The sequence below is a fragment of the Adiantum capillus-veneris genome, chromosome 15 (genome assembly GCF_014529385.1).
Source record: "Adiantum capillus-veneris isolate H3 chromosome 15, ASM1452938v2, whole genome shotgun sequence".
Lineage (NCBI taxonomy): Eukaryota > Viridiplantae > Streptophyta > Polypodiopsida > Polypodiales > Pteridaceae > Adiantum > Adiantum capillus-veneris.
The window spans coordinates 116,751,135-116,778,426 of record NC_140945.1 but is presented as its reverse complement, the minus strand read 5'-3'; the positions used below and the strand labels follow the sequence as shown (position 1 = coordinate 116,778,426).

At 45.8% G+C, this 27,292-nt stretch overlaps 1 protein-coding gene across 5 annotated transcripts in view; it reads left to right on the top strand.

Moving 5' to 3' along the window:
* The first annotated feature begins 500 nt into the window (after positions 1-500).
* The window catches only part of LOC147441338 (protein TIC 20-v, chloroplastic-like), a 31,401-nt gene continuing 4,609 nt past the window's right edge, over positions 501-27,292 (top strand). For 4 of the 5 annotated variants that reach the window (XM_086483007.1, XM_086483005.1, XM_086483008.1 and 1 more), the window contains exon 1: positions 501-1,241. In XM_086483007.1, the coding sequence (XP_086339133.1) occupies positions 567-1,223 (657 nt within the window). In that variant the 5' untranslated portion in view covers positions 501-566 and the 3' untranslated portion in view covers positions 1,224-1,241. Of the gene's footprint in view, positions 1,242-1,435; positions 1,863-27,292 lie in introns of those variants that run through there. The other variant, XM_086483009.1, reaches the window with a different exon arrangement.

The window sequence follows — 27,292 nt, the reverse complement described above, 5'->3', positions numbered from 1 at the left end:
GCACATGGAGCAACAAAATTAACACCCTTACGTATATTCGAACTCGGACAGATTAGGTCAGTGCTTGCTGGGCTAACCACCTGAGCAAGTTACACTCGTTGCCTCCCAAGAGGAACTTGTAATAAAAAAAAAAAAGATTCAACCCCCTCCCAAGCCCTCTGCGCTGCCGCCTCTTGCTGAGGGTGACGTTGCAGCCTTGCTGCTCACACCTACGCCACATGCATCGACGACCTTGCCTTTGGTTGCTCTCCCCACGTGTGTGTGTGTAGACGTCTGGTCGCTCGAGGCATCCACGCAAGATTCCATCTGTAGTTTTTTTTCCAAAATGGGTAGCACATACTTCCCAAAAAATAAAAATAACATTGTCGAAAGGCTTGGTGGGTGTATTTAAAGAATAGATTCCGTGTGAAGGCTTGGTATTTTTTTTGGTATGAGTTTGGTATTGTTCTGCTGGTTTCACCTTGTTCACTTAAAAAGAAATGAGATATGAAGACTTGGTATTGTTCTGCTGGTTTCACCTTGTTCACTTAAAATGAATTGAGATAGGCCGGATATTTTGACGAGCGATGGCGTACATCGTGCGCTGTGAGGGCATGGCAAGGGCGTCCTCAGCATCCTCGTCCATTGCTCCCTTGCTACCTTCCCTCCAATCATTTTTCTCACAGCAATCAAGAAGGAAATTAAGTTCCGCTTCTCATAGGGGTAGCAAGAGCAGGCCTTTGCGTCTGACAGTGTATGCAGAAGGGCGGCGTGGGGATGGCATAACTACAGCAGAAAGGATTGTTGCTGCTTCTGCGTACCTTCTCCCTTTCCTGGATGGTGTACAATATGGACGGTATTTTCTCACACAGTTCCCCCAAGCCCAGGCAGCCTTTAGACCTCTCTACCCGCTCCTGCGTGTTTACTCCAGCACCCCTTTTGCAAGTGTTGCAGTTTTCTTCGGCCTCTATTTCCTGGTTGTCCGGAATCCAAGCTTCAATCGCTATGTACGCTACAACACCATGCAAGCTGTCATGTTGGATATACTTCTCATTCTCCCGAGCCTTATAGAAGGCATTTATCATCCACAGAGCGGTGTTGGCTTGGAGATTCTGGTGGTGTTTTACAATACCGTTTTCTTTTATCTGGTTGCCTGCTTCCTTATTGGAAGTGGGTCATGCCTTCTTGGAAAGACTCCACGTCTTCCTCTTGTCGCAGATGCTGCAGATGCTCAGGTCATGTGAGGTGCACCATTCTTTCATGTAAGTTTACAAGAAATTGTGTAACACATTATGTAACAGCTTAAAGTAGAAAATATAGTGCTTGCAAGTTTAGTATATCCAGTTGTTTCCACACTTATTTTATTGTATTTGGGTTTCTGTTTTGATGCTCATGTCATTGCCCTGGCTTCACTGAACTCGTATTTTGAGGACTAATTATCTGTGTGATATTGCAGAGGAAGCTTGATGCGTCCATGTGCTTCTTTCGTATTTCTAATTCTTCTTTTAAGCAGTTAGCAGTGTGATAACGCGGAGGTGCATTCTTGTGCTTCTTTCATGTTCTAATTCTTCTTGTGAGCAAAATTTTGTAGGAAGAGGGCTTTTGATGTCACTTTGTCCTATGTCTAAACTTTCGATCCTGTTTCCCTTTCAAGTCCTTCCCAAGAAAGAAGGCCCGCAAGGTATCAACCTCGATAATATCCTAGGATACCTAAGAAGCATTAAAACGGTCTCGTAATGCTTACTCTGAACGGCTATTGATTGCTCCTTTTTCGATTCCAAGTAGTTGATCATGTTTCCTCTTTTCAACAGGGGCGCAGTTGCTGTTAATCTTTTCGTTATTATTTGTAACTTTCGCTTTGCAGGAAAGTGTGTTTACTCGAAGCTCTCGTGTTCTATTCACTCTGGCTGCCTAGTATTGTTTTGTTTCAAAGAAGGATTATGGATTTCACATTAGCACTTTGTGTAATAATAGTGCACATGTTGATGTAGTGTACATGCTTGTTGCTCATTGTTTTTGACGTATGGATGAGCTCTGTCTACTTGTGATCCCTAAAAAAAAAGATTACCGACAAAGGGAAGTAAATGCCCCTTTCACTTCCCCCTCAACTATTGTTGTGGGTCATAATTTTATGGAGGCTTGATTGTCTGTAAGCATAGTTAATCTAGCAATGATTTGGGAGTGTTGGGTAAGACACTTCTCTTATTCTTGGGATGGTCCATTGTTTTACTTGCGTCTTGGCCATCACCATTCCTCTCCACTTTAGCTAGGGCTGGTCGCCCGAATTCAAGGTTGATTGCCTGGTCTTACTTGATTATAGAAGTTGAATCTTCCTCTTAAGAGGGGGCTCTCAAGTAGCAAGTGTGCTAGCTCATTCCGGGTTCAGTCAAGTAAGATGATTGACATAAATGCTTATAGAGATGGTATTGCAGGTGATCGTGTCGAGATTGTGCGTATTTCCTGCCTAATAATTCATTCTTAAGGAATAGTATTCATGAAGAATGGCAAGCCAAGAGATTTGTGACGCTACTCTTTCCTGTTTAATGGATGCATCTCTTAATTGAATTTTGGGTGGGTGAAGCACTTCATTTAAGAATACATCTACCGAACCGAGCTGGATACTACCGTACACTGTATGGACGCAATGTACACCAGCACATTTAGGGTTTGCGCCAGCACTTTGCCAATCTCAGGCTTGTTTTGGCCGTTTTCATATTTTAGTATGAGGGTTTTTTTTTTTGTTGGTTGTATTTGACACAGATATTTGCTTGACCTTTCCTTGGCTCATTATATATGTGGCCTAGAGAGCTCTCTGTCCTTTGTCTTGTATCATTCGCAGAGTTTCCCATGTGTAGGTATTGGGCTTGCTAGCTTTTTGTCCATCTATCTCTTTTCTCTCTCGTGCCAATGTCTCTTTCCTTTCTCCTTGCGTTTCACACTCGGACAAAAGAGGTCCTCACTCACTAGATGGTAAATCTGAGAGCCAAAACTCACACACATCCGTTCCTCTCAAGTTTCCGAGGCAGAAGTTCCCAACTTTTACCATCTAGTCTTGACTCTCGACCTTGATGCCCTGAAATCGAGAGATTTGACAGATTCGAGTAGTAACATAATTATAATTTTTTTTGAAACCTTGAATTAGTTAATGCGACCTTGCGTTAATGATAGTTCCTTGCTCAGAATTAATAGAGATTTGTATCGAGAGATAGATCTCTCGGTGGGGATAGGCAGACCTATGTGTGGAGGTGGAGATTCCCTTTAATAAATAATGAATTAGAGAGAGAGAGAGAGAGAGAGAGAGAGAGAGAGAGAGAGAGAGAGAGAGAGAGAGAGAGAGAGAGAGAGAGAGATTTATGCCTTTGATCGGCACCCACCTTGCGTGGAGGAGTTAGTGAGGTAGTCACTTGTTTGGAATGCATATGTGAGATTCAGAGGGCCGTTGTCACATGCACATCTAACCCTATGTGCATGTGGACAAGCTATACCTACTTCTAGGGTTTGTCAGCCTAGGAAGTGTTTTGGCACCTTTGTGGTCCTGTACGCAGGACGTGCATGTCCAGGCACTTAGAGTAGCTGCATACCCTCTGATTGCAAAACCCATTAACACTAGCATCAATACCCTGCATCAAGCATAAGCACTTTGACGGCACTAAACCAATTTTGCCCAATTGCGTATGAACCACCTCTTATAGGCAATATAATTATTAATGACCTTTCAAATTCCAGAATCGTGGGGTTTGCTAGGAGGTTGCCTGACCCAATTCTATGCACCTATATAACCAGCCCTTGGGGCGCCAACAGAAGCCAGAGGAGCAGGAAGAAGAGCCTCTTAGAGCTAGCAGCACCAAGTACCTGGTGATCATCATCATCAACGTTTTTCCCATCAGTACCGAGCGTTTTGTATCAACGTTTTCAGCCACAGCAGTGTTTTTGCTTCGTTATCGGCATCCCGCTGCAGTACCATAGCAGATGAGCCTTTCCCTCGTCGTGGTTGCCTTTTCCATCGTGGCCAAGACACCATTTTCAGATTTCAGCCAGCGGATCAGTTAGGGTTTTTCAGTTTTCAGCCGTCATCGTCGCCGACGACAACATATCAGCCCTGTAGCCTCGCCGCATTAGCAAGATTCCATTAGCACCACTAGCGTTTTCAGATTTCAGCCCATTAGTCTCGACATTGTCGTCGACATCGTCGATGTCAAGCATCACAACATTTAGAACCGTTGTACCAGACTTTGTGCAATCTAAAGCAAATACCTCTCTAGCAATAGAGAGGGGGGCCCTTGGAGGGGGGTTTGGGACCCCATCTAGTGTTGTCTCTTCTCTCTCTCTCTCTCTCTCTACCACTCAACACTCTCTCACAGTTTCCACTCTTGTTTTGGTCATTGCACAATCTCTTATTAAGTCAAGGAAGGCTCTCCTTTCTTGTCAGCAAAAGAAACTGTCACGGAGACGTGGCAACTGTTAACTATGTCACGAGGACGTGGCAACTGCTAACTTTAGTTGTTGGTTTCTTTCCAAGGGGTTTTGTTTTGTTTTGTTTTGTTTTTGAGACCCTCTTCTTGAAGTAGCAAACGGTGGGACATTGCATGGCCAATGTGAACGGTAGTTTCACCCGCAGATGGGTAGTGGTCTGCACTGGAATTCGTATGGTAAGAGGATGTCTAGGCTCAGAGCAAGATCATATAGATCCCCCCGTCGCACTTAGCAAGTTGGTGGATACTAGGAAGTGAACTCAATTAAGACGTAAAGTCAAGGTGGGACTACCAACAAAAAGTATCCGACAGTTGGGCCACATTGCACTTTTGGATGCGGTCCCAATGAGGATAGATGGTCAGAAGACTAGTGGGAGCCCAACGGAAGCATCTCCTAAAATTTAGGGAACTGCTATTTTGGGCTGTGAAATGTGCTCGCGTCATTACCTCCGGTATGACTAGGGGAACATTTTACAACTCTGCCGCGAAGTCAACTGGGCAACCGGTCTTAAGCGGCGAACCTGAAACGGGAAAATGCTTCTAAATGCGCCAAGTGTCACATTTTCATGAACTTTCCTCCTACTGAAAAATGGGCGCTGATTTTTAAGCTGGGAGAGGCCTTCATTTGCAATTTGTCACAGGTTAAGAGCTATGGAGTGCTTCCTTTCCCCCTCATGTACAGTGTGGTGCTAGGAGTGATTCCCTGCACACTACACACTGCTCTCTCTCTCCCCCCTACGTGCAGTTATGTGATGCCCCATAAGAGGGCTCCTCATTTGACTGATGTACAGCTATGTGGGTTCATGCTTTTGTGATGTGGCAAGAGCCTCTTTGAGTAGGAGCAGGGGTAGCTAGCTGCTACTCCAAAGCAGGCATTGGTGAGGGTCATAACCTCACCATACAGGTGCAAAATCAGCACTGTGTATGCGCTGTAATTTTACTGTTTTTCAGCCATACGGATGCTAGAACCTTTGGGAATCGTGCCGCACTGGCAGAGGACAATTAGGGGACTGTTTGGGGCTGAAAACAGGGCAAAAACCAGTAAATACAGCGTGCTGAATTTACTGTTTTTGGGCAGGAATCAGAGGGTAGAAGCGAGTTTCAACAGGGAAATTGGTTTCGCGCAAGTTTAGGGGTTGTCATGTTGCCGAAATTTGACCAAAACAGGCGGTATCTAGTGGGATACAGTCAAAGGATTCCCAGGACTCTTCTTTGTACTTTACCCTCCTAAAGAATAAAGAAATACCGAAAGGGGTCCAATTTTGGGGCCTACAGGTTGTTGACGTCTGCTCGGAGCATTCTAGCTTCCGAGCTGTGTGTGTGATTAAGTGTAGATTCATACCAATTTTAAAAATATGCCGGCCGTCCACTTAATAAGTGGGCAGCCACTTAGAAAATAAAGCAACAAAACCAGCCAGCGAATTCTCTCTCCCTATTTCGGATAGAACAGAAACAAAAAAAAAAACCCCCGCCGCGATCTCTCCGTGAGCAGCTATTCGCGCTGTGGTAAAGGAGCTATAAAAGCACCACATGCCCTCACTGAAGGGAGGTTGCCAGTGCTAGCACGGAATCACGGAAGTCGCTTTTGTCGCGCAAGAGCGATAGGTACCTATTGTGGATTCGCCATACGAATTGTTGTCGTGTGTTTGCGTGTGTGTTTGTAGGTACTTCATCGCGAAGGAGAAGCAAGAAGACTTCGGCCTATGCTTGGGAATTCCGGAAACGGAATTCGGAAATTGTCTGCGGAGTCTCAACTCCGAGTACAGACGGAAAGTGGATTGAGAGCTTGTCTCTCGGATTTCCCTTACGGGAAGGGACGACCATCGAGTTAGAGATGTAGAACGAAGGGGTTTTCTCCGGTTCTTGTGCTTGTAAAAAGATTCTCCCTAATAAAGAATACCCTTAAAGGGGGGGGGGGAGGTTCCCTATTCCTAGAATTGATGATATTCTCGATCGTTTAGAGGGTGCTGTAATTTTCAGCAGGATAGACCTTAAGAGTGGGTACCATCAGATTCGTATAAGGCCAGAGGATGTGCACAAGACTGCGTTCAGAACGACATTTGGTCTTTATGAGTTTCTAGTGATGCCGTTTGGGCTAACAAATGCTCCTGTCACGCTCAACAAAATGATGGACCGGATTTTCCGCTCGCATCAACACTTTGTTGGAACGTTCTTCGATGACATGATAGTGTATTCGAAGAATGAAGAGGAGCATAGGCGTCACTTGACCATTGTGTTTGAAGAGCTGCGCAGTCACAGATTACTTGTCAATCCTAAGAAAAGTGAATTCTTCCTCGAAGAGATCCACTTTTTGGGCCACATAGTCTCAAAGGATGGTGTTAGAATGGATCCCGCAAAGGTCGAAGCTATCAAGACATGGCCAGACTTGAAGACTGTGCACGATGTCAGAAGCTTCTTGGGATTGTGTTCCTACTATAGAAGGTTTATCAAAAATTTTGCAGAGATAGCATCGTCTCTTCACGCTTTGCAAAAGAAAGAGGTCACTTTCAGATGGACCCAAAAAGAGATTTCAGCTTTTAGTCTCTTAAAGGAAAAGTTGACTTCAGCTCCAGTTATTGTTTTGCCAGATCTCAGGAAGTCATTTGTGGTCCAGTGTGATGCGTGTGGCAGTAGCATCGGAGCAGTGCTAATGCAAGATGGACGGGTAGTAGCTTATGAAAGCCGAATTTTGCAAGGGCCAGAGAGGACTATGCAAGTCTATGAGAAAGAGCTCTTGGCCGTGATTCATGCGCTTTCTAGTTGGAAGCACTACCTCTTAGGTGCTGATTTTGTTGTCCAAACAGATCATCAGACCTTGCGATACTTCTTGACACAGTCAAAGTTATTCGAAAAGCATATGCGATGGGCAAACATTCTTTCCATGTTCCACTTCCAGATTATGCATGTGGAAGGCAAGAAGAATGTTGTGGCTGATGCGTTATCAAGAAAGCCACAAATTTCAGCTGGGTCAATTCCTTATCATCATGAGTTAGATGACATGAAGGAACAATATACTGCTGATGAAGATTTTGCAAGGATCTTTGAACAGATACAAGAGGGGCAACATCACGAGCACTACCTCCTCAGAGATGGTTTAATGATGATGCATGGCAGACTTTGTGTCACTAGGCCACTGCGACATAAGGTCATGGAAGAGAGTCATGTCCCACCGTATGCAGGGCATCGTGGCATTGATGCAACAGTTAAAGCGGTAGAGACATTCTTCTATTGGCCTACCTTGAGGAGAGATGTGGATGCCTTTGTGCAAGTATGCATAGTTTTCCAAAAGGTCAAGTTTGACAGGCAAAAGGCACCAGGGTTGTTACAACCACTGCCGATTCCGGAAAAGCATTGCTATGGACTTTATCTTTGATCTTCCAAGGACACCAACAGGGAATGATGGTATATGGACCATTATCTGCAGATTTAGCAAGCAGGCCCATTTTATCTGAAACCGGCCCGTAGGGCGGTAGGCGTTGGCTTTCACCCGAAATTCTTTACTTAAACACACACACAGAGCACTTTGCAAAGGAGACCTGTAACGAGAATTAACACTTCATCACACACACGGCTCGGAAGCTAGAATGCTCCGAGCATACGCCGACAACCTGTAGGCCCCAAAATTGGCGCCCCTTTCGGTATTTCTTTATTCTTTAGGAGGGTAAATTACAAGGTAAGGTCCTGGGAATCCTTCACGTGTATCCCCCTAGATACCATTTGATTTGGCCAAATTTCGGCAGCATAACAGCCCCAAAACTTGCGCGAAACCAATTCCCCTGCTGGAACTCGCTTGCACTGTCGTATACCCTCTGATTCCTGTCCAAAAACAGTAAATTCAGCACGCTGTATTTACTGGTTTTTGCCCTGTTTTCAGCCCCAAACAGTCCCCTAACTGTCCTTTGCCAGTGGGGCACGATTCCCAATGATCCTGGCGTCCGTACGGCTGAAAAACAGTGAATTTACAGCGCATACACAGCGCTGATTTTGCACCTGTACGGTGAGGTTATGACCCTCACCAGTGCCTGCTTTGGAGTAGCTGTTAGCTACCCCTGTTCCTGCTCAAGGAGGCTCTTGCCTCAGCACAAAAGCATGAACCCACACAACTGTACATCAGTCAAATGAGTAGCCCTCTTGTGGGGCATCAAATAACTGCACGTAGGGGAGAGAGAGAGCAGTGTGTAGTGTGCAGGGCATCACTCTTAGCACCACACTGTACATGAGAGGGAAAGGAAGCACTCCATAGCTCTTAACCTGTGACAAAAGCTGAAATGAGGCCTCTCCCAGCATAAAAATCAGCGCCCATTTTTCTGCAAGAGGCAAGTGCATGAAAAGTTGACACTTGGCGCATTTACAAGCATTTGCCCGTTTTGGGCTCGCCGCTTAAAAATATCCTGACCGGTTGCCCAGTTGACTTCGCGGCAGAGTTGTAAAATGTTCCCCTAGTCATACCGGAGGTAATGACGCGAACACATTTCACGGCCCAAAATAGCAGTTCCCTAAATTTTAGGAGATGCTTCCGTTGGGCTCCCACTGGTCTTCTGACCACCTATCCTCATTGGGACCGCATCCAAAAGTGCAATGTGGCCCAACTGTCGGATACTTTTTGTTGGAAGTCCCACCTTGACTTTACGTCTTAATTGAGTTAACTTCCTAGTATCCACCAACTTGCTAAGTGCGACGGGGGGACCTATATGATCTTGCTCTGAGCCTAGACATCCTCTTACCATACGAATTCCAGTGCCGACCACTTCCCGTCTGCGGGTGAATCTACCGTTCACATTGGCCATACAATGTCCGATTGTTTGCTACTTCAAAAAGAGGGTCTTAAACAAATAAAATAAACCCCATTGGAAAGAAACCAACAACCAAGGTTAGCAGTTGCCACATCTCTGTGACATGGTTAATAACTGCCACGTCCTCGTGACATACCCCCCTCTTGAAATCGCAAACGTCCTCGATTGCATACCATAAATACACGCCACTGACGATCTTGTGCTATTAACACTCTTTTATCATCGCATGTATCCGCAAGAAAGGTCGTAACATACATAGATACAAATGACTTAATGAGGCCTTCATACTTTTGCCATTTCCATCTATGGCACTGAATTCATATGTACGTTTGATGTACTAGCTCTATCATTACCCCTCCTTTGCACACGTTGGGTTGGGGCATAAGTAGGCTGTAACCCAAAGGCTTCAAGGTAAAGCTGCAATACATTTGGTGACTCTGACAGTTCATGCTCTTCCATCCACTTTGCATCCATAGGCGGATAGTTCTTGAACTTCACCAAATAGCGTCTTGCAACTTGTCCTTTAACTTTTCTGTCCTTATGTGCCAAAACTTGCTCAGGTACCACGATCTCATCAAGTTCCTCAACTTCTGGCTGATCCTCAACTGGCATATCTTCTGGCACATCACCCACGAAGGGTCTTAGAAGACTCACGTGAAACGCATTATGAATCTTCCACGCATCAGGCAATTTCAGCCTGTAAGCCACATCGCTGATCTTGTCAAGCACTTGAAAAGGCCCATAGTATCGCATGCTGAGCTTAGGAAACAGCCGTTCCTTGCCCTTCATCTTCTTTAACCTTGCCTTTTCGAACCTTAAGAGAACCCAATCACCAGGTGATAGTAACAATTCACGACGGTGACGATCAACAGCCTTTTTCTGTTTTGCCTGAGTCTTCTCCAAGGCAACTTTAATCTTCTTATACATCTCATCCATGTTCTCAACATATCGATCTGCCTCAAAGATCTTGTCCTTTGTGTGCAAAATGGGAGGAACTTTTTTGCCGCCTTCAACAATTTCAAAAGGTGCTTTGCCAGTAGACGAATGCACCGTATTATTGTACGCATACTCAAGCATAGGCAAATACTGTTCCCACTTGCCCTTATTATCTGACACATAGCATTTCAGCAGATCTAAGACAGTAGAATTTGCCTCTTCTGACTGTCCATCAGTTTGTGGATGAAACGAAGACGAGAACTTGAGCGTAGTACCCATGTTCTCAAACAATCCTCTCCAGAACAAACTGGTCATGCGAGGATCACGATCATTGATAATCGATTGTGGCATACCATGGTACTTAAACACATTGTACATGAAGAAGCGTGCCATCTGATCAGATTTTATCTTCTTCCTGACAGGGATAAAATGGGCCTGCTTGCTGAACCTGCAGATAATGGTCCATATACCATCATTCCCTGTTGGCGTTCTTGGAAGATCAAAGATAAAGTCCATAGCAATGCTTTCCCATGGCTTATCCGGAATCGGCAGTGGTTGTAACAACCCTGGTGCCTTTTGCCTGTCAAACTTGACCTTTTGGCAAACTATGCATGCTCGCACAAAGGCATCCACATCTCTCCTCAAGGTAGGCCAATAGAAGAACGTCTCTACCGCTTTAACTGTTGCATCAATGCCACGATGCCCTGCATACGGTGGGACATGACTCTCTTCCATGACCTTATGTCGCAATGGCCTAGTGACACAAAGTCTGCCATGCATCATCATAAAACCATCTCTGAGGAGGTAGTGCTCATGATGTTGCCCCTCTTGTAATTGTTCAAAGATCCTTGCAAAATCTTCATCAGCAGTATACTGTTCCTTCATGTCATCTAACTCATGATGATAAGGAATTGACACAGCTGAAATTTGTGGCTTTCTTGATAACGCATCAGCCACAACATTCTTCTTGCCTTCCACATGCATAATCTGGAAGTGGAACATGGAAAGAATGTTTGCCCATCGCATATGCTTTTCGGATAACTTTGACTGTGTCAAGAAGTATCGCAAGGTCTGATGATCTGTTTGGACAACAAAATCAGCACCTAAGAGGTAGTGCTTCCAGCTAGAAAGCGCATGAATCACGGCCAAGAGCTCTTTCTCATAGACTTGCATAGTCCTCTCTGGCCCTTGCAAAATTCGGCTTTCATAGGCTACTACCCGTCCATCTTGCATTAGCACTGCTCCGATGCTACTGCCACACGCGTCACACTGGACCACAAATGACTTCCTGAGATCTGGCAAAACAATAACTGGATCTTAAGTCAACTTTTCCTTTAAGAGACTAAAAGCTGAAATCTCTTTTTGGGTCCATCTGAAAGTGACCTCTTTCTTTTGCAATGCGTGAAGAGGCGATGCTATCTTTGCAAAATTTCTGATAAACCTTCTATAGTAGGAACACAATCCCAAGAAGCTTCTGACATCGTGCACAGTCTTCAAGTCTGGCCATGTCTTGATAGCTTCGACCTTTGCGGGATCCATTCTTACACCATCCTTTGAGACTATGTGGCCCAGAAAGTGGATCTCTTCAAGGAAGAATTCACTTTTCTTAGGATTGACAAGTAACCTGTGACGGCGCAGCTCTTCGAACACAATGGTCAAGTGACACCTATGCTCCTCTTCATTCTTCGAATACACAATCATGTCATCGAAGAATGTTCCAACAAATTGTTGATGCGAGCAGAAAATCCGGTCCATCATTCTGTTGAACGTGGCTGGAGCATTTGTTAGCCCAAACGGCATCACTAGAAACTCATAAAGACCAAATGTCGTTCTAAACGCAGTCTTGTGCACATCCTCTGGGCTTATACGAATCTGATGGTACCCACTCTTCAGGTCTATCCTGCTGAAAATTGCAGCTCCCTCTAAACGATCGAGAATATCATCAATGCGAGGAATAGGGAACCTATTCTTGATGGTATTCTTATTCAACGCACGGTAATCAATACACATGCGCCATGAGCCATCCTTCTTCTGCACTAGGAGCACTGGGGAGCAAAAGGGTGAAGAACTAGGCTGAATCAGCCCCTTCTCTAATAACTCCTCAACCTGGCCCATAATCTCTTTCTGCTGCGCCGCACTAACCCTGTAGGGAGGTCTATTTGGTGGGCTACACCCTGGCACCAAATCTATCCGATGGTCCTCAGGTCTCTCTGGCGGCAATTGCGACGGTAATGAATCAGAAAAACAGTCACTAAACTTTTGCAAAAATGCTGACCTTTCTTTATCTAATACAGATAAATTTGACTGATCACTATCTGAGACATCACGTGCAAAAATTAAGTACACAGAAAGATGATTCTTTATTACAGAAGTGATAGCAGAAGCAGATACAATAGGGACTGACTCTCCTCTAAGCTTTACATCCAAGATGTGAGTTTTGCCCCTATGCTGTACAGTGATCTTTTTGTTGTAGGCATCCAAGACTCCATGCACTCGGAACATCCACGGGATCCCCAACAAGGTGTCACAACCTTCCAGCGGCATGATGTAAAACTCTTCAGTGTCCACATACGACTGAATATGCAGACGCAGTTTTCCAATGATGGGAGTAACACACTCTGAGTGGCCAGGACATGCCAACCCTGCCTCTGCTGTGTACCCCATCTCTTCAGCTTTGATGCCGAGCTTCATTGCTAACTCTGGTGAGATAAAGTTGGCTTTGGCACCTGGATCAAAGAAGATGAGTGCCGTCTGATCTCTAACTTTACCCCATGCCCTGCATAACTCACTGGCATCTGTGCTGGGCCTGTCACCCACCATGTCTGGCACTAAACCTGCCGTGGGTTTAGGCTTCTTGCCTTTCTGGTCTTCTTTATCCTCTGAGTCAGCTGGCCTTTTCCTTTGTGGACAATTGATAGAAAAGTGACCAGGTTGCTCGCATATAAAGCATTTGTTCTCAGCCATCAGGACCTTCTTTTCCTCGAGCGACTTGCGCACAAAAGGCTTCCTTTTCTGTTTCTTTGCCTGCGCTCCAGAAGTCCCAGCTGAATCCATGTCTTTGGTGGCCTGTTCTGACCCCTGTGACACATCAAGAGCCGTTTTCACAAAGGGCTTCTTCGCTGAATTTTTCTTTTGCTGCCCTCCTTTGTCACTGCTCGGAAATCCACTGTCTTCTCCTTTCAACAAGGCAAGACCAGTGTTCGCAACTTCCATAAGCTGAGTAAGAGTGGCCACTCTGTTCTTTGTACAGTAATCGCGAAGCCCTTTAGGCAGCCCACAACAATACTTCTCTATCTGCTCTGTCAATGGCACAAATCTGTAGGAGGTCACTGAGAGTAATGCTTTACAAAACCTCCTATTGTACTCCAGCAAGCTCTTGCACGAAGCTGCCGTAAGCTGGTGCCAATCTGTCAGGACATCGGCTTCAAATTCATTTGATAGCCAAGCAGATGCAAACATTTGCTTGAAGTAAACCCAAGTGGCGGGTGCCTGTCCTTGCATTAACAATGTCGCCCACCATGTAAGCGCATTGTCCTTTAAGAAAGTGGCAGCTTTCGTGACCTTCGAGGCCTCTGTAAAATTTCCTCCCGCATAAGTTGTATCAAACTGCTGGAGGAAAGTGAGTGCCTTGGTCTTGTCCTCGAAACCACTGAAGGTACTGAACTTTACCGCTGCACCACCTTCTTTGTAAGCCTTCGGCTTCTCTAGTGCCCCCAAGTTGTCATACGGGATGGTCTGCAACATGGGCACTGTACTAGGCATGATCGGCACGTGTTGGCCATTCACATTTTGCGTCAGAGGTGCGATATCTGGCTGCTGTCCAGAAAAACCAGCCATGCCAAAATGACCCTGTGGCACCCCAAACTGGCCCTGGTTGCCGTGGAAACCTTGCTGCATGCCGATAGTACCATACATGGGGTTTGTCATGATGCCTTGCATACCCCCGAACACTGTTCCTGGCATGTACGGCTGACTTCCAGACGCATAACCAGCCATACTTTGGAACACTGATCCACCCCCGAAATACCCAGGATGTACCGTGGCTGGTGGAAAAACTGAGTGCATAGCCTGGTATCCAGCTCCCTGTCCATTCAAGACAGCATGCTGGCTCTGAAAGGTGGCGGGCTGAACTGGCATAACCTGTGGAATAGGCGTTCTAGCCACCTGTTCAAGCACGGGAGGAACTTGCTTTGGAGCCCCCGACTCCGCAACATGCGAGTGTTCCCTTTCCTCCTGCGCCTCATGAAGTACCTGGGCTTGAGCTTCAACAAGCTCCGTACGCGGCGTAGGTTGCCTATTTTGCTGTTGCACTGGTGGCGCTTGCAAGAATTCCATAAACCTCGGATTCTACACCAGCTGCGAAAAGACATTCACTGCGGCAACTAACTGAGTCTTAAACGCATCATCCTCAAGTTGCCCTGTCATAAAGCCCTGTACTACTGGAGGGGCATTCACGTTGACAGGAGGTACAGACTGACGTGGCAGTGAGCTCTCGCCAATCTCAAAAACCATAGGAATCTCTTGCCCGTCCTTTGGAGAGGAACCTTCTTCCATAATTCCCTTCCCCTTGTCGGCCATAGTGTAATCCCCGCGTTCTTGCACTGTGCGCCTTTACCCTGAACAATCCAGGCTCACTCTTTGAGGAAAAAGTGATTGAGGTCCCGGCAATGGAACCATGAAACCGGCCCGTAGGGCGGTAGGCGTTGGCTTTCACCCGAAATTCTTTACTTAAACACACACACAGAGCACTTTGCAAAGGAGACCTGTAACGAGAATTAACACTTCATCACACACACGGCTCGGAAGCTAGAATGCTCCGAGCATACGCCGACAACCTGTAGGCCCCAAAATTGGCGCCCCTTTCGGTATTTCTTTATTCTTTAGGAGGGTAAATTACAAGGTAAGGTCCTTGGAATCCTTCACGTGTATCCCCCTAGATACCATTTGATTTGGCCAAATTTCGGCAGCATAACAACCCCAAAACTTGCACAAAACCAATTCCCCTGCTGGAACTCGCTTGCACTGTCGTATACCCTCTGGTTCCTGTCCAAAAACAGTAAATTCAGCACGCTGTATTTACTGGTTTTTGCCCTGTTTTCAGTCCCAAACAGTCCCCTAACTGTCCTTTGCCAGTGGGGCACGATTCCCAATGATCCTGGCGTCCGTACGGCTGAAAAACAGTGAATTTACAGCGCATACACAGCGCTGATTTTGCACCTGTACGGTGAGGTTATGACCCTCACCAGTGCCTGCTTTGGAGTAGCTGTTAGCTACCCCTGTTCCTGCTCAAGGAGGCTCTTGCCTCAGCACAAAAGCATGAACCCACACAACTGTACATCAGTCAAATGAGTAGCCCTCTTGTGGGGCATCAAATAACTGCACGTAGGGGAGAGAGAGAGCAGTGTGTAGTGTGCAGGGCATCACTCTTAGCACCACACTGTACATGAGAGGGAAAGGAAGCACTCCATAGCTCTTAACCTGTGACAAAAGCTGAAATGAGGCCTCTCCCAGCATAAAAATCAGCGCCCATTTTTCTGCAAGAGGCAAGTGCATGAAAAGTTGACACTTGGCGCATTTACAAGCATTTGCCCGTTTTGGGCTCGCCGCTTAAAAATATCCTGACCGGTTGCCCAGTTGACTTCGCGGCAGAGTTGTAAAATGTTCCCCTAGTCATACCGGAGGTAATGACGCGAACACATTTCACGGCCCAAAATAGCAGTTCCCTAAATTTTAGGAGATGCTTCCGTTGGGCTCCCACTGGTCTTCTGACCACCTATCCTCATTGGGACCGCATCCAAAAGTGCAATGTGGCCCAACTGTCGGATACTTTTTGTTGGAAGTCCCACCTTGACTTTACGTCTTAATTGAGTTAACTTCCTAGTATCCACCAACTTGCTAAGTGCGACGGGGGGACCTATATGATCTTGCTCTGAGCCTAGACATCCTCTTACCATACGAATTCCAGTGCCGACCACTTCCCGTCTGCGGGTGAATCTACCGTTCACATTGGCCATACAATGTCCGATTGTTTGCTACTTCAAAAAGAGGGTCTTAAACAAATAAAATAAACCCCATTGGAAAGAAACCAACAACCAAGGTTAGCAGTTGCCACATCTCTGTGACATGGTTAATAACTGCCACGTCCTCGTGACATTATCCCTCTCAAGAAGGAGATAAAATCTGATCAGATGGCACGCTTGTTCATGTACAATGTGTTTAAGTACCATGGTATGCCACAATCGATTATCAGTGATCGTGATCCTCACATGACCAGTTTGTTCTGGAGAGGATTGTTTGAGAACATGGATACTACGCTCAAATTCTCGTCTTCGTTTCATCCACAAATTGATGGACAGTCTGAAGAGGCTAATTCTACTGTCTTAGATCTGTTGAAATGCTATGTGTCAGATAATAAGGGCAAGTGGGAATAGTATTTGCATATGCTTGAGTATGCGTACAATAATACGGTGCATTCGTCTACTGGCAAAGCACCTTTTGAGATTGTTGAAGGTGGCAAAAAGGTTCCTCCCATTTTGCATACAAAGGACAAGATCTTTGAGGCAGATCGATATGTTGAGAACGTGGATGAGATGTATAAGAAGATTAAAGTTGCCTTGGAGAAGACTCAGGCAAAGCAGAAAAAGGCTGCTGATCGTCACCGTCGTGAGTTGCTACTATCACGTGGTGATTGGATATTGTTAAGGTTCGAAAAGGCAAGGCTAAAGAAGATGAAGGGCAAGGAACGGCTGTTTCCTAAGCTCAGCATGCGTTACTATGGGCCTTTTCAAGTGCGATCAGTGATGTGGCTTACAGGCTGAAATTGCCTGATGCATGGAAGATTCATAATGCGTTTCACGTGAGTCTTCTAAGACCCTTCGTGGGTGACGCGCCAGAAGATATGCCAGATGAGGATCAGCCAGAAGTTGAGGAACTTGATGAGATCGTGGTACCTGAGCAAGTTTTGGCACATAAGGACAGAAAAGTTAAAGGACAAGTTGCAAGACGCTATTTGGTGAAGTTCAAGAACTATCCGCCTATGGATGCAAAGTGGATGGAAGAGCATGAACTGTCAGAGTCACCAAATGTATTGCAGCTTTACCTTGAAGCCTTTGGGTTACAGCCTACTTATGCCTCAACCCAACGTGTGCAAAGGAGGGGTAATGATAGAGCTAATACATCAAATGTAAATATGAATTCAGTGTAATAGATGGAAATGACAAAAGTATGAAGGCCTCATTAAGTCATTTGTATCTATATGTTATGACCTTTCTTGCGGATACATGCGATGATAAAAAAGTGTTAATAGCACAAGATCATCAGTGGCGTGTATTTATGGTATGCAATCGAGGACGTTTGCGATTTCAAGAGGGGGGTATGTCACGGGGACGTGGCAACTGTTAACTATGTCACGAGGACGTGGCAACTACTAACTTTAGTTGTTGGTTTCTTTCCAAGGGGTTTTGTTTTGTTTTTGAGACCCTCTTCTTGAAGTAGCAAACGGTCGGACATTGCATGGCCAATGTGAACGGTAGTTTCACCCGCAGATGGGTAGTGGTCTGCACTGGAATTCGTATGGTAAGAGGATGTCTACGCTCAGAGCAAGATCATATAGGTCCCCCCGTCGCACTTAGCAAGTTGGTGGATACTAGGAAATGATCTCAATTAAGGCGTAAAGTCAAGGTGGGACTACCAACAAAAAGTATCCGACAGTTGGGCCACATTGCACTTTTGGATGCGGTCCCAATGAGGATAGATGGTCAGAAGACCAGTGGGAGCCCAACGGAAGCATCTCCTAAAATTTAGGGAACTGCTATTTTGGGCCATGAAATGTGTTCGCGTCATTACCTCCAGTATGACTAGGGGAACATTTTACAACTCTGCCGCGAAGTCAAGTGGGCAACCGGTCAGGATATTTTTAAGCGGCGAACCCGAAACGGGAAAATGCTTCTAAATGCGCCAAGTGTCACATTTTCATGAACTTTCCTCCTACAGAAAAATGGACGCTGATTTTTAAGCTGGGAGAGGCCTTCATTTGCAATTTGTCACAGGTTAAGAGCTATGGAGTGCTTCCTTTCCCTCTCATGTACAGTGTGGTGCTAGGAGTGATGCCCTGCACACTACACACTGCTCTCTCCCCCCCCTACGTGCAATTATGTGATGTCCCACAAGAGGGCTCCTCATTTGACTGATGTACAGTTGTGTGGGTTCATGCTTTTGTGCTGTGGCAAGAGCCTCTTTGAGCAGGAACAGGGGTAGCTAGCTGCTACTCCAAAGCAGGCACTGGTGAGGGTCATAAGCTCACCATACAGGTGCAAAATCAGCGCTGTGTATGCGCTGTAATTTTACTGTTTTTCAGCCATACGGACGCCAGAACCTTTGGGAATCGTGCCCCACTGGCAGAGGATAGTTAGGGGACTGTTTGGGGCTGAAAACAGGGCAAAAACCAGTAAATACAGCGTGCTGAATTTACTGTTTTTAGGCAGGAATCAGAGGGTAGAAGCGAGTTCCAACAGGGGAATTGGTTTCGCGCAAGTTTAGGGGTTGTCATGCTGCCGAAATTTGGCCAAAACAGGCGATATCTAGTGGGATACATTCAAAGGATTCCCAGGACTCTTCTCTGTACTTTACCCTCCTAAAGAATAAAGAAATACTGAAAGGGGCGCCAATTTTGGGGCCTACAGGTTGTTGGCGTCTGCTCGGAGCATTCTAGCTTCCGAGCCGTGTGTGTGATTAAGTGTTAATTCTCGTTACAGGTCTCCTTTGCAAAGTACTCTGTGTGTGTGTCTAAGTAAAGAATTTCGGGTGATAGCCAACGCCTACCGCCCTACGGGCCGGTTTCAAGAACCTTAAGCACTCAATGATCACTCGTCCTGAGCATACACCACCATTTTCTTCCATTGCACATTACATTGCTATCAAAGCTCTTTGGTAGTGTTCGGTATCATCACTCAAGGAAAGAAGCATAAAGAACCACAAATTTGTTTATTTTATTTTCTTGCTTGTTGTGATCGCACATAAAGACCACTTGGGCGTGTCGATCCCTAATCTGTGTTTTTGAAGAGTGGCAAGTAACCTAGAAAAGAAGGGCTTGTCCAATCTCCCCTCGTTCTTTTTTTCCACTCATTGATAGTGGACCTTGCACTTAGCGGCAGGCCAATCGACGTGAGGTGGGAAAAAGCAACCTTGGTGTGAGCGCAAGGCCGCCAAGGGGTGCATCCGCAGGAAGGATTTTAGCTTGGGTAAGAGAACTGCCTTTTTAAACGCAGATTGCAAGTCAAGTACCCCCGAAGTACCCCAAGAACCCCGAGTACCTCAAGAACCCAAGTACCCAAGACTCAAGTATCCGAAGTACCGAAGTACTCAGTGCACGATCATCACCAGAAGCGGAATGGATACTTTGCGTGAAGGTGATGAGAGTGGAATTGGAGGAGGAGAAGTCCCTACACTTTGAGGATTGTTCCCCGATCCTCCCGAGTCCCCTATCCCCATCTACGCCACGGATTGCACCAAGCCCTATGGAGATGTCACGTGACACATCCCAACCCTATGTGTCCGTGGACAAGCTACACCATAGCAGGGTTCAATCAGTTCAGTCAAGTCTAGATAAGCAGTGATCTGGCACTTTTGTGAGTCTATTCGTAGACCGTGCATGCCGAGTCACTTAGCATAGATGCATATCCTCCGGTTGCACACAGCATGATCATCGGAATTCCCATCAGAATCCATTAGCATCAATTAGGGGAATTTTCCAGTGCATTTAGCCTATTTTCCTATTTATTGGTATTTTCACTTATTATTTTTAAGTGACTTTCCAACAAAAGTAGGTAGGGCAATTTTGCTGAGTTAATATATAAGCAAACCAAAGTTCACACTTTCTGGCAGAAGAGGCAGCAGGAGCTTCCCGCTCAACAGGCACCATCTCCCCTCATTTGGCGTTTTCCCCTTCTACAGCCGTCGCCATAAGGCCCTCTCCCTTGGCGTTTTCCCAAGTCAGACATCGCCCTCCATGCTTCCTCATGCCTGGCGTTTTTGCTATTCATTGGCAGCAGCAAAGGGATTTACTAACGTCACCATTCAGTTGCAGATTTGCAGCGTTTTGCTCCTAAACACTGCAAGGAATTCAGCCCCTTAGACCTGCAATAGACCAGCGATTTCAGCCCTAATCTCATTGCTGTCCAGCGTTTTCCAGCCAAAGGACTTCCCCCAAAAACGCAGCCAAGGACGTGGTTTTTGCCAGCGTTTTTATTCATCCCTAAGCCCCGACAAGGACATACATTTTCAGCCATAAGCACAGTACGAAAGCAGTCATTTTCAGCCCTGAAACAGTCCAAGAATTTCAGCCTAAAGAAGATCACAGATTCAGCCATCTAGTCGTCGTCGTCATCACCATCGTCGTCATCGGCATAGTCCCATTGCATCAGTCCATTGCATACGCATTGTACACCTTTGTGCAATCAAAGTAGACCACTCTCGCCGATGAGAGTGGGGCCTTCGGAGGAGGGTTTTACAACCTCTCGGTGTCGTATCTCTTCTCTCTCCTTCTCTCAGTCTCATTCACTTGCATGCACAATCCACTCACTTTGTTCGTGATCATAGCACTCTCCAGAAGACGGAAAGCTCTCTCTTTCCCTAAGAACTAAAAGGAACCTTGAACAATAAAGATTACTAATCTTGAGAAAATACAACATTCATTCCGCTGCACCTTACATTGGTATCAGAGCTTTGGAAGTGTTTTGCATTACCCTAGGAAAGAACCACAAGATTTTTTTTTGCTTGTTGCGATCGCTCGAACCCAAGTTTGCTTGGGCGTGGCGATTCCTAATCGTGTTTTGTTGAAGAGTTATAGGAATCCCAAGAAAGAAGGGCTTGTCCAGTCTCCGCTGGTGTCTCTTTTCACTCATTGAGAGCGGACCGTGCACTTAGCGGCCGGCCAATCGACGCGAGGTGGGAAAAAGCAACCTTGGTGTGAGCGCAAGGCCGCCAAGGGGTGCGCCCGCAGAAAAGGGTAGAACTCGTGTGAAGAGAAGATCCTTCTCCAACGCGATTTGCAAGCGAAAGAAAACCTCAAGAACCCCAAGAACCCAAGCCCCTCAAGACTCAAGAACCTTAAGAACCCAAGATTCTCACGAATCAAGGACCTCAAGAACCTCAAGACCCTCAAGACCCCAAGTTCCTCGCGAGCTTAAGACCCCAAGATCATAGTGCATGGTCGTCACCCGAAGCGGCATGGATACTTCACATTCAGGTGATGAGCATGAGAGAGGCGACGAAGGATTTTCCCCACCAAGAGATTTTTCCAACCCTCCCTCTTCTCCATCTACGCCAGACCCTATGGAGACGATGATGAAGCAAATGATGGCCATGATGGATAGACAAGAAGACAAGCGCCTTGCTTTAGAACGCGAGAGCGCGACACAAGAAAAGAAAGAAAAGAACTAAGGAAGGAAGAAGCGGTAGTACGAAACGCAGCATTGGAGGCCGATCGTGCCGCTCATAGATTGGCCTTGGAGGCCTAGCGTGAGGCTTGGCGAGAGCTACGCACTCAAGAATTGATTGTCCAAGTCCTAGCCTCGAAGACCGAACCACCCAAAGATTGTGGGAGTTCGTCAAGTGGCGCAAGCCACGACGCGGATTCCAACCATCCAGTTACAGAAAAGTTGATTTTCAGTAAGTATGATGGTAAGATGGATGCTACAGTTATTCATTCTTGGTTGCATCAATTTAATGCTTATTTTGCGACAACTAAGAAGACAAGCAATAGCAAAGTTTTGACGGTAGCTATGTACCTTGCCGGTGATGCCATCAATTGGTACCACGCATAGCAAGAGGCACAGCTAGCCGCGCACCTAGAGGTAGCCGACGATTTCACGTCCCTCTCTTTTAGTTGGGCTGATTTCCAAGACAAGCTCAAGGCGCGGTTAATGCCACCTCAGTACCTCGCACGATTGAAGGACGATTGGCGCGCTCTCAAGCAAAATGGTATGCCGGTTATGTCTTTTTCTAATCGTGTTTTGCAGCTAGGTACCCAACTACGCATGTCGGATGAAGAGCGCAAAGAGGCTTTTCTCTTTGGATTGGACGAGTATATCAAGTACGATGTCGAGGTATTCGATCCAATCGATCTCAACAAGGCGGTAGCGATTGCTCTCGCACAGGAGATAAAGCACAACAAGGGAAAGCCTAAGGAGAACAAGACTTCCACGAGTACCTCACAGACTCCTCAGAACGGTAAGAATGGTAAGAATGATAACTCTTCTAACCAATCTACTAACAGTATCTCATCAAAGAATTCTTCCAATGAATCTAAGGGTAAGGCTAACACAACTGCTAAACCTAAGCTTACTCCAAATGAAAAGGTAGCACAAGGAATTGTAGGAGATTACATCACGTCGGAAGAACAAAGCACTTATTCTAAGGAAGGTCGTTGTTTTCATTGTCACATTAAGGGTCACATAAAATGAACATGTCCTAAGCTTGAATCTAATGACTCTAAAGCACCCACAACACCCACTACATCTGTCAATGCAATGAATGATAACACGATTGTGCCCAAAGTTTCTCAGGACCCTCCCATTGATGATTCTCTCATTAAATGTTATGGTCGTACGTCGGGGCACCGTTTTGTCATATTGTTTGACCTAAGTAGTATGCATGATGTGATCAGTTCCTCTCTTGTTGAGAGAGCACGTCTCGAAGTTAGTTCGAGATCTCCTATCGAGGTCTCTTGCTTTCGTCCTGGTATGGACGCTGTCATCACCGAGGAATGCCTTGATGTGTTCTTTGCAATTAAACAGACTGCCTTCACTAGAAGATTTGTTGTTTCTCCTCTCTCCGGATGTGAGATGATTTTGGGCATTCGATGGTTTCGTGATAATGACGCTCTCATGGATTTTCTGACTAACACTATAACTCTCAATGCCAAAAGTGATTCTCCTATTGTCATTCATGGAGAGGACATTGCTCATTCTCCATCTCTCATTGCTAATATGCAGGACAAGCTTGAAAGGATTCGGGATAAGGAGATTCTCTCCGTCTCTCTTTCTCCACAGCATGACAGCATGACACACAGGATTTGCGTGATTGTGTGAAGCATGATGATGATTTGATTGACCATGATTTGCATGATGATCTGGATGATAAAGACAAGCATGATGAATTGCATGAACAAGATGTGATTGTTCACAAGGATGATGTGTTAGTGGATACTTTTCCTAGCGAAGCTAACCTCGTTGTAGATTCGATCAATCACGAAGATCCGATCTTGGCTTTCGAGTCGAGGTCCAAAGAAACCCCCATAGGACGATTCGATCATTCAAGAAGAAGCGATCTTGGCTCTCAAGCCTTGTCCAAAGAACCATCAAAGGAAGTATTGTGTGTTCGCACGATTGATACGCACTCATTGTTCGAGTGTTTCATTCGTGACGGTGTCTTGTATTTTAGTCAACATCGTTATGTGATCCCTTTTCCTAGGCATGACATATTGTATGTTGAGCACGTTTCTCTCCTGGATGAGCACGGGTGTATGCGGATTGTTCATGAAAAGTTGAAAAGTTTGTATGTTAGGAAGACGCATTCCATGTTTCTTCCTTGGCATGACACAGTTTCTGAACGAGCACATGATAGTATGAGCACCAAGCATGGGCATTTCCATTGTGATTTGCCACAATTGATTGATTTCGATCAAACAAAAAAGATTCGACCGCATTGTTCGCATGTGCTTGATGAACGGGTTGTCACTCCGTCTCTATGTTCATCTACATTGCATACACAGTCTTTAGAGAAGACAAGATTTTTTTCCTTCACTTTACATGGAATGGGTATGTTCATGGTTTTGTGTTGGAGATGGCTTCAGGAATTTTCAGCCATGGAGATTCTTGAAGATGAAAGAAGCATGACTCTAGATGAAGTTGAAGCAAGAAAGGAGATTTAGAAGACTTTGTGTCGCTTTCGGCGCGGCCCAAAGAAGCAAGCGTTGCAGACCTTTATGAAGTTCAAGTACCGCACGACCCACACATCAGAGTGGGCCGGCGAAGAGTCCCTTCCAGGATTCCGGATGCTCTGGTGATCTCCCTCGATGCCATACAGTTCAGTACCAGTACCTCACTTTGAAAAGGAGGGGATGTCACGTGACACATCCCAACCCTATGTGTCCGTGGACAAGCTACACCACAGGAGTGTTCAGTCAGTTCAGTCAAGTCTAGATAAGCAGTGATCTGGCACTTATGTGAGTCTATTCGTAGACCGTGGATGCCCAGTCACTTAGCATAGATGCATATCCTCCGGTTGCACACAGCATGATCATCGGAATTCCCATCAGAATCCATTAGCATCATTTAGGGGAATTTTCCAGTGCATTTAGCCTATTTTCCTATTTATTGGTATTTTCACTTATTATTTTTAAGTGACTTTCCAACAAAAGTAGGTAGGGCAATTTTGCTAAGTTAATATATAAGCAAACCAAAGTTCACACTTTCTGGCAGAAGAGGCAGCAGGAGCTTTCCGCTTAATAGGCAACTTCTCAGCAAAACCCCCCCCTCAGCAACAGATCCATCGCCACCATCTCCCCTCATCTGGCGTTTTCCCCTTCTACAGCCATCGCCATAAGGCCCTCTCCCTTGGTGTTTTCCCAAGTCAGACATCGGCCTCCATGCTTCCTCATGCCTGGCGTTTTTGCTATTCATTGGCAGTAGCAAAGGGATTTACTAACGCCACCATTCAGTTGCAGATTTGCAGCGTTTTCAGCACCTAAACACTGTAAGGAATTCAGCCCCTTAGACCTGCAATAGACCAGCGATTTCAGCCCTAATCTCATTGCTGTCCAGTGTTTTCCAGCCAAAGGACTTCCCCCAAAAACGCAGCCAAGGACGTGGTTTTTGCCAGCGTTTTTATTCAGCCCTAAGCCCTGACAAGGACATACATTTTCAGCCATAAGCACAGTACGAAAGCAGTCATTTTCAGACCTAAAACAGTCCAAGAATTTCAGCCTAAAGAAGATCACAGATTCAGCCATCCAGTCGTCGTCGTCATCACCGTTGTCATCATCGGCATAGTCCCATTGCATCAGTCCATTGCATACGCATTGTACACCTTTGTGCAATCAAAGTATACCACTCTCACCGACGAGAGTGGGACCTTCGGAGGAGGGTTTTACAACCTCTCGGTGTCGTATCTCTTCTCTCTCCTTCTCTCAGTCTCATTCACTTGCACGCACAATCCACTCACTTTGTTCGTGATGATAGCACTCTCCATAAGACGGAAAGTGTCACAAGGCAGGCACCACGTGCCAATAGAAAAGAACAGATTGAACAGACTTTTAGCACTTCAATAACAACTGTTCAATAACAACTGAACTGAGAGAGAGAGAGAGAGAGAGAGAGAGAGAGAGAGAGAGAGAGAGAGAGAGAGAGAGAGAGAGACGACACGCGACACGGAGTGGCGAAATTCCACCCCATAGAGTATTGGCCCCAAACCTTGGCGCCCCTTTCGGTATTTCTTTATATTACTGTTGATTCGCAAAGTACAACAGCCGGGGAGCACCTCCTCTGCAATCTGCGCGTTGAAGAGTGCCAGAGAGGGCCCCCAAGGCTCATATTTAAAGGCCCAAAGTCTAAAAGCATCAAATATGAAAAGCTGACCCCAAAAATTCACTTTCCTAAAATTTCGGGATTTCCCTAAAAATCCGCCGCGAATTCCGGGACGTCCGTACAGGTGCCACGTCATCATATTTTGATGTGCAAAGTCTTTTGAGTGTGTTCTGCTTTATTTTTAATGCCTTTATGCCACTTGGGACCCCATCGGACGAGATCCCCATAAGTTGGTAGGACTTCTTCTTCTATTGCTTGTTCTTCTTAGGGTTTCTTGAATTAGGGTTTGCAGGTTTTAGGGTTAGGGTTTCAACAGTTAGGGTTTTTGGCAAAAATTAGGGTTAGGGTTTCTGCTCTCATCTGTAAGTTGGCTCCATTCTTTAGGCTTTGACACGTCAGCAGTTTGTTACATCTCCCCTTCTTGAAAGAGTAATCGTCCGCGATTACACCATATCTGCAAAACAACTCAAGTTAGCTCAAAAAATTTCCGAGGGTCATTCCGAGGGACAATCAGTTTGCTCTTTTAATAAGGAGTTAGCTTCTCCTTTCTGCTCTTTTGATCAAGGAGTTAGCTGCTCCTATCGGCTGTTTTGATCAAGGAGTTAGCTTCTCCTTTCGTCCAAATCGGAACTCTTGATATTCCGGCGTAGTAAAATTAGCCATCACACCCAGACCGTACTGATCTTCCTCGGGTGTCTTGATGCACTAAAATTACATACCCAGGCAATCTCATCCAATTAGGAATATTCAGTGGTTGACACATCACAATGCAACACAAATGCTCACATATGCATGTTACAAGACATAGAAACATAATGCCGCCGATGAACACTCCCCCCGCAAATAACCATCCAGGTCCGAGCCATGAGCTGTTCAACGACTCCCTCATCACTCCTCCCGCAAACAACCTAAAAAGGTCCGGGCCATGACATATAGAGGCCTTTTACAACCAAACGCCCCCCAGACCGCAGCCTGCGTCGTTTGGAGGTGCTGAGAGTAACCACTGCTCTGATACCACTGTCACAAGGCAGGCACCACGTGCCAATAGAAAAGAACAGACTGAACAGACTTTTAGCACTTCAATAACAACTGTTCAATAACAACTGAACTGAGAGAGAGAGAGAGAGAGAGAGAGAGAGAGAGAGAGAGAGAGAGAGAGAGAGAGAGAGAGAGAGAGACGACACGCGACACGGAGTGGCGAAATTCCACCCCAGAGAGTATTGGCCCCAAACCTTGGCGCCCCTTTCGGTATTTCTTTATATTACTGCTGATTCGCAAAGTACAACAGCCGGGGAGCACCTCCTCTGCAATCTGCGTGCTGAAGAGTGCCAGAGAGGGTCCCCAAGGCTCATATTTAAAGGCCCAAAGCCTAAAAGCATCAAATATGAAAAGCTGACTCCAAAAATTCACTTTCCTAAAATTTCGGGATTTCCCTAAAAATCTGCCGCGAATTCCGGGACGTCTGTACAGGTGCCACTTCATCATATTTTGATGTGCAAAGTCTTTTGAGTGTGTTCTGCTTTATTTT